Genomic DNA, 12,464 nt, shown 5'->3' with positions numbered 1-12,464 from the left:
TTACAAATGTTGAGAAGATGACCTAGGATGACATAAGCAGAATTCAGGTGATTTGCAAGGCTTGTGCTGAATCTTTGCTCAGGGCTGAATTGTTTTGTTTACTTAATTACCGTTGGTTAAGCTGCACTGCAGACACCTTTGTTAACAATCTTTTGCAAGGTGCAAGCGCATCAAAAGCTGTTGGTGTTTGCATGTATGTGAATAAGTAACTGAACACTTTGTGTTGAACAAGTTTGCTTGGGTTAGGGGGTTTATATAGGTAGTCAGGAAGAGTTTACTCCACATACCAAACACTAGTTTTGTTCTAGTAGCAGAAGCTTTCGAAGAAGATGTGTCTGTATCATCAGAAAAGGAGCTTCAGAAGAAGACGGACCTTTACCATCTTCAGAAGGTTAGGCCTGTGTAGGCTTTACTGACTAGTTCCTGAACTGAATCTTTTAAGATGTAATTGTCCATGGTTGGTTCTTCCCAGCTTGCTGGAGCTCTGAGTAAAGGTTGTGTATAAGTAACTTTTCTTAAATGTGAATGAAATAAGTACCAACTATGTATGTCAGGCCCACCTGACACACAGAAAATATCTACCATAAACTAATATTTTTAAATGCAAATTAGAGGTTTTCTTCTTATTTAACTTGTAAATTACACATTCTGCCTAAAACATATTTCTTGGGAATTTCCCAAACTCCTACCAGTTTGAGAGCTGAATACACTGGCCTAAATAAAAATAACTGCACGGTCAAACTTTCAAACATCATCAGTGAATACATGCCAGCAAAAATTAATTATACATGTTAAACATATAGATTGTGTTCTCCAGAGAGTAACTACCTCCCATGTAGTTTTATGCACCACTTTTTTTTAAAGACTTTGTTGGAGTTGAAGGAATCAAGGCGGTCTAAGAAACTGACAAAGTTTGAAATGCTTCGTTTTGAAGTTGTTGACTATGTAGACAGTCTTGTAAGGTGAGCTTTCCTGTTTTATATTCCTGCATTAGTTTACACCGTAAGTTGCAACAGAAATTTTGCTAACGTGTTAATCTTGTTGAAATTGTGTCTTGGTCCCTGTGGTATGAAGTACACTTTTTTTTCCTTCCTATTCCTTCTTTGATGAGGGCTCTAAAAATAATTTAAAAAAAAAAATCTCTTTTCCATAGATTAGTAGAAGTAATCGGCATATGAATTGACTAACTTATTTTGGCTACAGGAAAAGCTGAGGGAAGACTGGGTATATGTGGCAAAATAAAGAGTTTTTACCCTAATCTTTGCTGATCTGTTCTACTTATGAAACTGTATAGATGTCAAGTGTGATATCCTGTGCGTTTTGTTAACTGTTTTGGTGAGCCAAGGCACAGCAGATAGGATTTTGTAGGCAGCTCTAGCAGAAAACGTGGAAGTGGGGAAGAGATGAAGGTTAATTATAGAGCCTTGGAGGTAGGGGGAGGCAGAGAAGTTAACAAAAATATGACTGTGCCAAGAGAAAAGCTTCAAATATGAAGACAAATATGAGCAGAGACCTGTCATGAGGCCTTGAGGTGGATAAGCAAGATCTGTGGAGTACGTGACTGGTGTTAGCATTTCAGCTGCTGCCCTTATTTTTGAAGTTGTCTTGGCCCAGCTAAATCTACATTAAATCCATTAGGTGTCAAGGTGATAATAACTGACTTCCCTGTTTAAAAAGTTTGTTTCAGCACTGCTGATTTTTTCAGAGATTTGTCAGGACTGGTTGGGAAATATACCTCCTTGTAGTCTTTGACTGCAGTAGATTTCTGTTTTTTCCCTTAAGATAAAGCTTGTATCTCCCCTCCTTCCCCCATACCTCATGTTGTGGGTTTTTTTTTTTCAGAAATTACCTTGTTCCTGCAGACCACAAGACTCTGTATGAGGTAGTGTATTTCAACACAGCCAGTGTTCTCCGTGGGCACTTGAATGCTGCCCCAAGGACTGCACTTCATACAGCCTTAAATAACCCGTACTGCTACCTGAAGGTAAGAAACAAGCAAGTTGTTTGTGGTGCTGGAGTAGTTTCTGGAGGCTACACATAAGGATGATGTGTAAAGCTTAGTTTTGCTGTTTCATGAAGCTTGGCACGCATACAGTTGTTTTGCAGAGGACCAACAAGTTAAGTGTTGATAAGCAACCTGGGGACTTTGCAAAGAGCTAGGGAAGCTGTCTGGCTGAAAGGAAGATACGGAAAGAATTCTAGATAGGGAATCCCTTTTCGAGAGCCTGTTTTAGTCATGATCTTTACTTTCTCCTGTAGATGTAGCAGAAAAATCATTGTGTCCTCCGTTACAAATGGGATGACTGTCCATGGGGAAAAACCCAGTTTCTGTGGCTCTTTCCAGACACTTTATTTAAAGGGCTGGTGCCTAATCCTCACTGTATTTGCTGTATAAAGTGAAGGCTCTGTTCAGGTAGAGTGATGACATTAACAATAGCTTAAATACAGCATATTTAAAGAAGTCCTTTGTTTTTCTTTTTACATTTATTTTATTATCTGTATTGTGTATTGACATCCTGTCTTTTCCAAGTTGAAAAAAAGGATTGTCATTGATTCTGTTGGTTAACCCAGCCCTTTTTCCACTTCTTTCATAAATCAAATGGACAGCATGACCAGAAGAAAGAACACGTGAACATACATTTCTTTATTTTGTCTTGATTATAGATGCTACTTGGAGTTACACTCATGGACTAACATTTCCCTTAAAAATGTGAATACAGTTTTTAAGAAAACATTGGGTGTAGCTGTGTCTGAGTGATTATATGTTACTTGAGTCAAAACCAGCACTTATCAGAAATCATGCTTGATAATGATCAGTCTTTGAAATCCACATCGCAGTTGTATTGGGCTTGTTGGCACTGTGCTTGTATTTGAATGAGGGTTGTCAGTTTTGCTGTGTGCAGGAGTTATTTCTAAAACCACTTAAAGAGCTTATTTGTAAAAACAGTAGTTAGCAAGTGGGTTACCATTAAAGAGACCTAATATGAACATCAGTAATTTATGTTTTTAGAAAACCTGTAAAAATACAGAGCTAGCAAAATCTACCTACTGATTTGTTTAATAAGTATTCTTTTGATGAGTTGACAGGATTTAGAGCCCTCTGTCATCCTGTACTTTGTTCTTTGACATACTTTAACATATTGCCAATATTTTCCAAGTAGATTGTGAAGGTTTGGCATAGTTTCTAACAACAGTAGTTTCTTAACTCAGTGCTGGCTGGGTACCTTGCTTAGCATTCTAATCTGTGTGAGTCTAAGAGATATTTCTTTCTCGATTGTGTCCATGACTTCTGCATGGCTTGTACTTTCCTGGGCCATGACCAGAGCAAAGTTCTCTAGAGCTGTTCCTTCCAGAAGGCTAGAACAGGATCTGCTTCAGTGGAGTTCCAGCAAATGATACGTGATGCATTTCTTACAGAATCCAGTCCTGTTATTTATTTAGCAAAACGTGAACCAAGGATTATACGTCCTGGGGGAAAAAAGTCCACCAAAAAAAAGTGTAGTTCTATTTTCACTGATCCCTTGAAAATTCAACAAGTTGTAACTTTGAATACCAGCAAGGCACTGCTTACTATTGTGTCAGCACAAGGAAATCTGAACTTGGATCTTCCTGGGGTTTAGAGAGTCGTGCAAGTTTTGTTCTTGACCTTAGGTAAGAAGGGTGGTTTTTCATGTAGATCCTAAGGAATGAGCCCTGTTACCCATGAAGATACTTTGATTGCTCAGAAACAAAACCCCTTGAGTTGCAATTGAGCTCCTGTATCAGGGAAAGGGGATAGTAGCGTTTGGTCCTTGGGAAAGATAGCAACATTGATTCGAGAGCAAGGTACGAGTCTGGCCTCTGGGGCAGGGTCAAGCCAGAGAAACCCCGTCCACAGTGTTCTGGGTGGTTCCCGCTCCCATACTCCTCCCTTTCTGAAACAGCACCTCAGTGCTGTACAGGTGGTTTCACAACTGGCTGCTCGTTCTAGGGCAGCTTCCTGCTAGTCAGCCTAGTTATTTCCTCTTGCGGACAGCACGTGTGCTGCCGCCTCAGGAAGCTGAGGTTTCTCTGCATGCAGCTGCAGCTCCCTCCCACTCTGCTGTAAAGACTTGGTGGCCTAGTTATCACAAGTGAGACTGAATTCCTTCAGATGCTGGCAGAGACCCTGCAGTGCCAGTCAGTAATATCTTTCTTGACCCGTTCTCGGCGCTTGTGTGTGGTCCAGCTCTTCATTTCTAGAGATGAACCTGTTCCAGGGGAGTGCAGTTGCTCTAGAAGTTGCATCCCCTCTTGGCTGTGGTAACTCTTCTGGCCTTACAATTAGGAAATCAATGCAGAGTATCCAGCAATGCCAGAGTTGGCACATGGGTGAGTGGTAGGAAGCCATAGTTAGATGAAGCAGCAGAAGGGAAAAGAGAAAGCTGTAGGGTTATCCCTCTGGGCAGTGGTGAGCCAGTCTATCAGCCAGAAGGTGTAACTTCACCTATGCTGGTTAGTAACACGGTAGTGTTTGAAACCATTGTGGTATGCTCCTGAATTATAGTCTGGTAAATTAATGTCTGGATTGTAACATTTAGCCATTTCTGGACACCATCTGGACTGAACCTAATGTCTGCAGCTTGTGTGTTCCATGTACAGAATAAACACACTTGAAAGTTGTTAGGCTTTCTGGAAATTGTGAAATGTCTCATAAGTGCTGCAGTCCAGACTGAATCTGAGTCTCACAAATTACAGGGATGGAGGTCCATGAAAGGTAAGCTGGAGATTCTTGAGCAAAATTATATTATTTGTCCAACCTTCTTTCCTATCTTTAAAAGCATTTATTTATGAAGGTAACCTTGCTAGGACTTTATAGGCTTTCCAAAAGTAACTTGTGTATTTTACTAGCATATAAAAGCATTTTTAGCAAAAGTTCCTGTGACCTGAAATGATCAATCAGTGGCTGTTTTCATGTTAAAAGACCTGGTTCTTGGAGTGCAGAAAACTGAAAACAGAAAAAAAAAAATCACGAACTGATAGGAAATGTTGTAAATTCCTGCAGCTCTACAGAGACTTTTGCTTCTGGCTCAAGTGGCTTTTTTACTTCTCAAGTAAATGGTTCAGTGCTGATGAACTGAATTTCCTGACAGAATAGTTTGAGAAATCAGACTTTTGCCTTCATAGGTGCTGAGTGTCAAGCCAGAGAGAAATGATTATTTCAAAGATAAAACTCTGAGATGAGAGAAGCAATTTTGCTGCTTAGTACATCTGAATAGATACTGAGACTTCCTCTTTCCTTTCATGGAGGTGGCAGGGGACTGGACACTTTTCTACCTAGTGCAGTCTGAGGCAAATCGGGACCAGTTTCTTTTCTTGAATCCAGATAATTTCTCTCTGATATGTTAATAGAACTAGCAAAAGAACTGGGGGGAAGCCCAATCAGATAATCACTTGTTAGAGACTGCATAAGTACATAAAGTTTTAGAAGGAACATCAGGTGTGAAGTAGCTGGGTGGTTTTTTTGTTGGGTTTTTTTAATGGTATGTTTTCTCTTTTCTGGTTTTTTTTTCTTTGTACTGTCAACTTGCATTACACACAAACAGTAAACATTTGGTTACAATACCTACCATGTGAACTTCCTGAGAGAATGTTATATCTAGCCCTTAAAACTGTTGAAGATTAAAAACCTTTGGTGTTTGGTTTTTTTTTTCATCAGAATCAAGCTTTCAAAAGTGATGGAGGAAGCATTTCTAATAAAGCCCCTGACATATGCATAGCATATAAGCTTCATTTGGAGTGTGGCAGATTGATTAATCTCGTTGATTGGTTAGAGGTATGTGACAATGCAAACAGTGCCTTTACCTGCTTTCAGTATTCTGATTTTATCTTTTTGCTGTGTGTCTGCTTTTCTTCAGTGCCCCTTTTGACAGCTTAAATCGCTGCATACCTCAGTCCTTCCTGTGTGAGAACGCAAGGTAACTCCAATTACCATCCCAGAGTCTTCCTCTGACTACTGTGAATCATTTCTTTCCAGCATTATTCCTCTGTGATGAAAATCTTTTGCATCTGCTTTTGTTTTATGCTTGGCACAGATCAGATTCTATGCTTCACAAAGTTACCTCCCCTCCCCTGCCCCCCCCAGCTTTGTCTTTAGGTATTCTGTGACACTTACGGAAACAAGCGAGTGCTGCTGCTTGGCAAGTGTGGGGCTTCTGGAGAGAATGCTTGTGCTAGGGAAGAGCAGAGGTCCTTTAGCTTGATACCCTGTTTCATACTGTGACCAAAAGCAGAACTTGTATTAATAATGATACAGTCTCCAAATACTCCCTACCGAACAATCACGTTCTAGTCCTGAAGTTTTTTAAACTGGAATGGCTCCTCTGTATTTTGTAAACCTACCTGGATTACATTACCAGTATAACTCTTAGCAACCACAGCATCCTCTGGCAAGAAATTCTGTAGCTTCGCTACATGCAGCGCAGAGGCTGCTCCATTGACTTGTTCTGTTTGCTCTTGGCTTGTTTCTGTATTGGAAATGAGCGTGGACAGAAGATTCCTACCCTGCCTCTTGCTGTCCCTCAATTTTATGGATTTCTTGAAAGCCAGCTTACCTCCTTCTTTTTTTCTGGAACGTTTAAGCAGTCTCACTTTGAGAATGTTTTTCAGAGAATGTTTTTCAGTTCTGTGTTTTTTCTGAGAATGGGTCAGGGATCAGAATTGTATTGGGATTTAAAATGCAGGCCCACAAGTTCATAGTGATGTCTTTCATCCTGGATTACTGCCGTGGTAGTATGTGACCTTGCTCGCTCTTTTGATTGCCGATGAACTGACATTCTCATGGATGTCCAGGTCATTACAAGATCTCATTCCTCCCAAGTGATAGTCATCAGCTCACAGCTCATTATTTTATATGCAGCTGGGTGTCTATGAAATGTGTTAAATCTGGGCTGCTTTTCCCTTTCTAGGCTTTCTCAACTGTGGTGATGGCAGTTGAGGGACCAAAGGCAGATGCAGCTTCCTCAGACCAGGTGGACCATATTATCTAGTATCCTTTCTCATTCCTCTTAAGTTTGACATTCAAATGCTTACAGGATTAATGAACCAGGACTTTTAAAGTACAGCTTCACATGCGCTGATACCTAATTCCAGAAAAACAAGATGACTAGTCTAGACAGCTTTAATGTACTGAAAATATCACAGAAATAGATCAGCTGAAGCAGTGGGGCTGGGGCTGGTGAGGTGACAGACCAGCTTTTCTCCATAGGAGCTGTTTGGGTCTGAAATGGAACCAACAGGCTGTATAACAAGCTGAAATTACTCTGCTTGGTTAAATCATTTGAGAGTTGGTACAGCTGCTGTATTAGGGGGAGAGCATTACTGGGGAACAGATGAGAGGATAGCTGTGACCTAGAGAGCAGATGGAGAAGTAGGGACAGTAGATATTTAAAGGATGAGCACTGAAACCAAAACTCATGGCTACAAACAGCAGTGCTGCCATAGAGAAAAGATGAATGGTGGTACAAAAGGAGGCTTTAACTACAGGAAGAGTATATGCTTTAATATCTTTCCTTTAGTATAAGGCCTTTCCTTTTTTACAGGCTCCACTGGTAAATAAGACTAAATTTTCTATTTAACTAGAGGATATATAGCTGTGTCAGGAAGGCAGCAAGAAAGGTATAGTGAATAGCAAATAAAGAAAAGGTGATGTTTTATGAAAGCTCAAAAAAATTATCTTTAATTTTTTTTGTTGAGGGGCAGGGAAGTATACATTCTTTCTTCTGGGGAGACTACAAAATTAGTATCTAAGTTTTAAGCTCTTGGCAGTGGAAAAAGGAGCTCATCCTTCATTGGCACAGTTTGTGTGTAGCAAAAGAAATACGGGTTTGACTGAAGGTTTCTGCTTCTGTAGGCAAATCATGCTCTACCCTTATTTCCAACGATTTCAGTGTGCAATAGGACATTTTGTGTAATCTGTGCTTACCATAACTTAGAAGTCTTCCCCTCCTGGAGAGATCGGTGTCTCCATCAGTATGCGCAATAAAAAGTGTACTCAATTTCCTTTACTGAAATGTTCAGTGCTCGTTTTATTCAAGCTGTTTCTGAACTGATATTCTTAGGTTTCATCAAGCCTAGCAAGCAGAAAACTGACCACGTGGCAAGGTTGACATGGGGAGGCTGTTAATGTGCCACTTGGGCCTTAATAAACCTGTTCTTTCTAACATTGTGCAGTGGCTGTGTTCCCACTAAACTAGTCGTGGCTAACTTTGCACACCGAGTCAAAGTCAACGATGACTGAATGTTGTGAAATACATTCCGAGTGCCTGGATAGGCTTGAATAGCAGTGTTGGTTTTTAATACGCATCCTCCCTGTGTAATGTACTGCTCTGTTAATGCTCATGTTCCAAATACTGTAATGTTGTGCCAGTTTTAGTCATCTTTTATGTGTGATATTTAACACTGTACTGATAGAATTCAGGCTAGCAAGCCAAAAGGACAACAACGGAGGCTGTGTAAGCTACAGGAGTGATGAAGCAGTATTATTAACTTGCTTATAAGCTGATAGGGTTTGAGTCATCATTATAAAATGCCTTCCACATCCTTGAGCTACAGATTTAAAAATAAATAAAACCAGTATGCTAAAAAAGACAATAAGCTTCCATGTTCAGCCTCTGCTGCGTATGTTTCAAACCCAAACTGGCTGTAACTCTGAGAACTCCTTAACGAGGAGGAGAAAGGAACGGGATAATTTTCAAGTTAGAATCTTTGCTCTTTGAGAACAGCAAAAGCAAACTGTTTAAATCCTTGTATTTTTCTAGTGAAGTTGATTAGTACTTGCTGACTCTTGCTGTCAGGGAAATTTGTGTCAGCACAGACTAAATGCGAACATGGCACTCACTCACGCTGGAGAAAGGTAGTAAAATCCACACCTAAAGTACACACAGTAACTTTTTTCTTTTTGCTGAGGATTTGTACTGTACACCAGCAAAGGAAACAGCTGTGTGAAAAATAACAGCTACTGGCGAGCATTAAACCACTGCTCATCTGACAGATCTTTAGTCCAAGAACCTTCTCAGCCCTTCGGCCCTGTGCAGTAAGCGAGCCCAGCGTGCACTCTCGCTCTTCTGCCAGCACAGAGCAGTGTTTACACCCGCCTGCAGGTCACCAGTGCTGTCCTCTTTGTGGGCACTGGACTGGAACAGCTCACAGCTGCTGCCGATTTGGTGAGGCTACACCTGAAGGCTGCTATTCCCCACCTAGAGTCAGTCGTACATCAGTGCCTGACGCTAACAAGCTGTGCGGAAGCACTGTAAAACCATGGTCCCTGCTGGGGTTCTGGGCCCCAGGGAAGCCAGAAAAAACTACGCCTGACTCCAGGTATCAGAGTAACGTCGGCATGTCCTAACCGGCCCGGTCTGTCGTCTTTAGCGCTCAAAAAGCCACGCTGCAGATCCTGCTGCACTAAGCTTCAACTTCCCTCAGACCTGGTTTAGGGAGCAAAAGGCTTTATGCTGACGTCAGCGTCCCATGTTTTCCAACCATGGAAAAAGCCTTAGAAATCAATGGGGGAAAATCCGTTTCCCTCCAGAACAGCACGCACGGCTGCCGTGTCCCGAGGACCATGACATGCATTTCAGCAGTGTAAGCAGAGACTTCAGGTCAGTCTTAGCACCTAGGAAAGGGCTGGAGTTAAAAGGATATAGACTTCATCCCTCCCAGCCTGCTTAGGAGTTGAATGGTGATTACTTAAAGACTGTATTTACTGCCAAAAAACCTCCCAGACTTCCTCGGTGGACCGAGAGGATTACACACTTCGCTTTTGAGGCAGTTGAGTGCTGCTCTTGGTGCACAAGTTCAGCTGTCACTGGAATCCAAATGCTCCCACTCGGCTGCGCTGGCACTTCAGCCTACTCAAACCAACTGAAAACAATAGCCGGGAGCGCTGACGACTGATCACTTGCATAAGCCGGGTCTGTACCCGCAGTGGGGAAGTCCTACTACAAGAGCCTGTAAGTTACCGGGCTGTTTGCTGAGGAATGTACACCAGGGAGGTTAGGCTTGGTTTAGATGCCCTCACAGAGGGCAGGAGTCACGCATTCTCCACTTGCTCTGTTGCGGAGACACAGAACGCTTCCTGCTGCACCTGAAGGTGGGCCCGGCTGTCAATGCTGCCAGGCAAATGAGTAGTTTATCGGCCTTTATACCAAACATACAACTTGGGAAACGTAACAAATGAAAACTCGGTGCAAGATTTTTTAGGATCTCAGCAGAGCAACTGCCCAAGTTCCTCTTTTCCACCAAGTGGTAAACAGGATCCACTGTTCATCGCTCCTGAGACCAAGCTAGGGGACGGGTATCACAGTGCCCTTTATAAGTAAGGCTTTCAAGCAGCGAGAGGAAATTGAGGAATCTGGGGGGCGAGGGGGGATGCTGAACAGGCCGCCTCTGTCCTGCCCTGAGACTCACCTATTTATCTCACAAAACCTTGATGAAAGGGAGCAACCGCACAGCCACCTGTCTGGCTGATGTGCAAGAGGACACGGAGCCAGGCACTGCACAGCTGTCCTCTGCCCACCTCGCCTCCCCTCCCCTCACCCAAGGCACGGCAGGCCCACACCACCCACCTTCCACATCTTTGGAGGGGAAAAATACTTGGGAATAAAGAGAAGAAGCAAGCCTCAACAGTGCATGGTTTTTAATCCCCTGAAGTGCAGGCAACATGACATTAAAAACCAGAAAAATTCATAATGGCTGTTTCTTCCCTTTAGTAACATAAATTTTGAAGCTTAAAATCATGTTTGTTATGCTATACACAGTTCCTCAGGATCAAGTTTTTAATTCAGTATTTGGCACTTCAGACTAAGATGTATGAAGGAAAAATCCTTGACTGAAATTATATAGAATAAGTACTGTGCAATTTCATTTTCTTCAGCAAGGAGGGCAGGAAGGTCGGACAGTTAAAAACAAACTCAATTGGTCAGAAATTTAATTTAGTTTGCAGTTTTTTTCAGAGGCTGGACTTTGCAGCTGGGAGTCCTAGGTGCTTGGAAGGAGCTTAACATCACTAATTCTCAACAACATCAGCAACAGCAGAGATCCTACAGCTATCAGAAAGGAACTTGTGCTTTTTCCTCCTCCAATGAAATTCTGTTGCTAGGGGTCTAATAACACCAGGCTTTCTCTTAGCAGATAATCTGGCTATATAGTAGGAATTTTACATTTGGCACCTCTCATACAATTTATTTTAATACTTTTTGTTGTAAATATTCCAAGCTCGCCCTCACATACCTTAGCTGAAACACACATGGGAGATTTCAACTGCAAATATTACGTAATTTTACAATGTTGGTTTTGAGAACTGTCTGCACAGTAATAACATGTTCTGCAGATACTCCAGGAAACCTCCGTCTGCAGTGTTCACCGAAAGCAACTGGGAGGGAAAAAAGCCCGTGTCTGCATCACGGTACTAGCTCTGAAACTTAACAGAGTCTCACATCTCTGAACTGGTTACTGGTTTGTATTCTTCAACAGCTACCATCTTTCAACAAACTACTGCCAAAATCAGACCTGAAGTAAGGTAACTTGTTTGAATAGTTCACCGTTTTACAGATACTGTTCTCCAACAACACCTCTTTACACTGCTGCACTACTGGTTTCAAACACAAACTTTTCATTTATCTTGGTACTACAACAGCAGTAAAATACGAGAATAATCCAGGTGCCTCTAAAAGCCAAACGCTCATCCTCACGTTTTTCATCTCAGAGAATGGCTTCCAAGGCAAAGGTCACAAGACTGGCTAACAACAAGAGCATAAACTCTTTAATACTTTACCAGCCTTGTTTTTTCCGTCCCCACTGTGGAATCACAGAGCAAACTCCTTCCCAATTCCCAACTCGGGAACGGAGAGAGCTTTCACAAGAGTTTCTAACCAGAATCTGCTAATGGTCTTGCTGTTCAGGAGTACGCAGGCAGTTCTCAAGCATCAGCTCACAAGATTGCTTCAATCTCCTTCCTTTTCCCCCTTGAAAAGTGCTGAATAATCTTAATGGTTATATGCTTTCACATCTAGACAAAAAAACCAAACAATCGGGACGTACATGCTGCTTTGTAAGTACACAGTAACTGAGATCTGCTTGAAAAGAATTTACACATCACTGCCTTAGAAACAGGTTAACCAAGATCTTTGGTATCACTCTGAATTTGCAATTAACTGCCCTCAGCTTGCTTGGCTTTTGGATAGACTGCAGTTACATACAGATGGCAAAAATATTCTCTTATGTGTCCACCACAAAATGTAGCAGCAAGAATCGAGCAGTTACTCATTCTTACCCATTTCTACCTGAAAGCCTTCGAAAAGGCCCTCCAAAGCAGGTTTGTTTTTAAGTACTGGCCTGCTCCTCACAGCACCCCATTTTTTTCAACAGCAGCCAAGCAGCCAACCATTTTCCCACTGAAGATTAAGTCACCTGTTGGAACAAGCCATTCATGTGAAATTCATGGCATA

General features: G+C 41.8%; 1 protein-coding gene across 3 annotated transcripts in view; it reads left to right on the top strand.

Moving 5' to 3' along the window:
- The window catches only part of ORC3 (origin recognition complex subunit 3), a 37,690-nt gene extending 29,512 nt beyond the window's left edge, over positions 1–8,178 (top strand). For 2 of the 3 annotated variants that reach the window (XM_080389347.1, XM_080389349.1), the window contains 6 exons: positions 309–391; positions 865–962; positions 1,843–1,984; positions 5,678–5,794; positions 6,927–7,006; positions 8,038–8,178. In XM_080389347.1, coding sequence (XP_080245473.1) covers positions 309–391; positions 865–962; positions 1,843–1,984; positions 5,678–5,794; positions 6,927–7,006; positions 8,038–8,143 — 626 coding nt within the window. In that variant the 3' untranslated portion in view covers positions 8,144–8,178. The remainder of the gene's footprint in view (positions 1–308; positions 392–864; positions 963–1,842; positions 1,985–5,677; positions 5,795–6,926; positions 7,007–8,037) is intronic. The other variant, XM_080389348.1, reaches the window with a different exon arrangement.
- Positions 8,179–12,464: the final 4,286 nt, after the last annotated feature.

This window comes from Falco punctatus (genome assembly GCF_963210335.1).
Source record: "Falco punctatus genome assembly, chromosome: 5".
Lineage (NCBI taxonomy): Eukaryota > Metazoa > Chordata > Aves > Falconiformes > Falconidae > Falco > Falco punctatus.
Note: the sequence above shows the minus strand (reverse complement) of the source record. Positions and strands in the feature narration are given on the sequence as shown.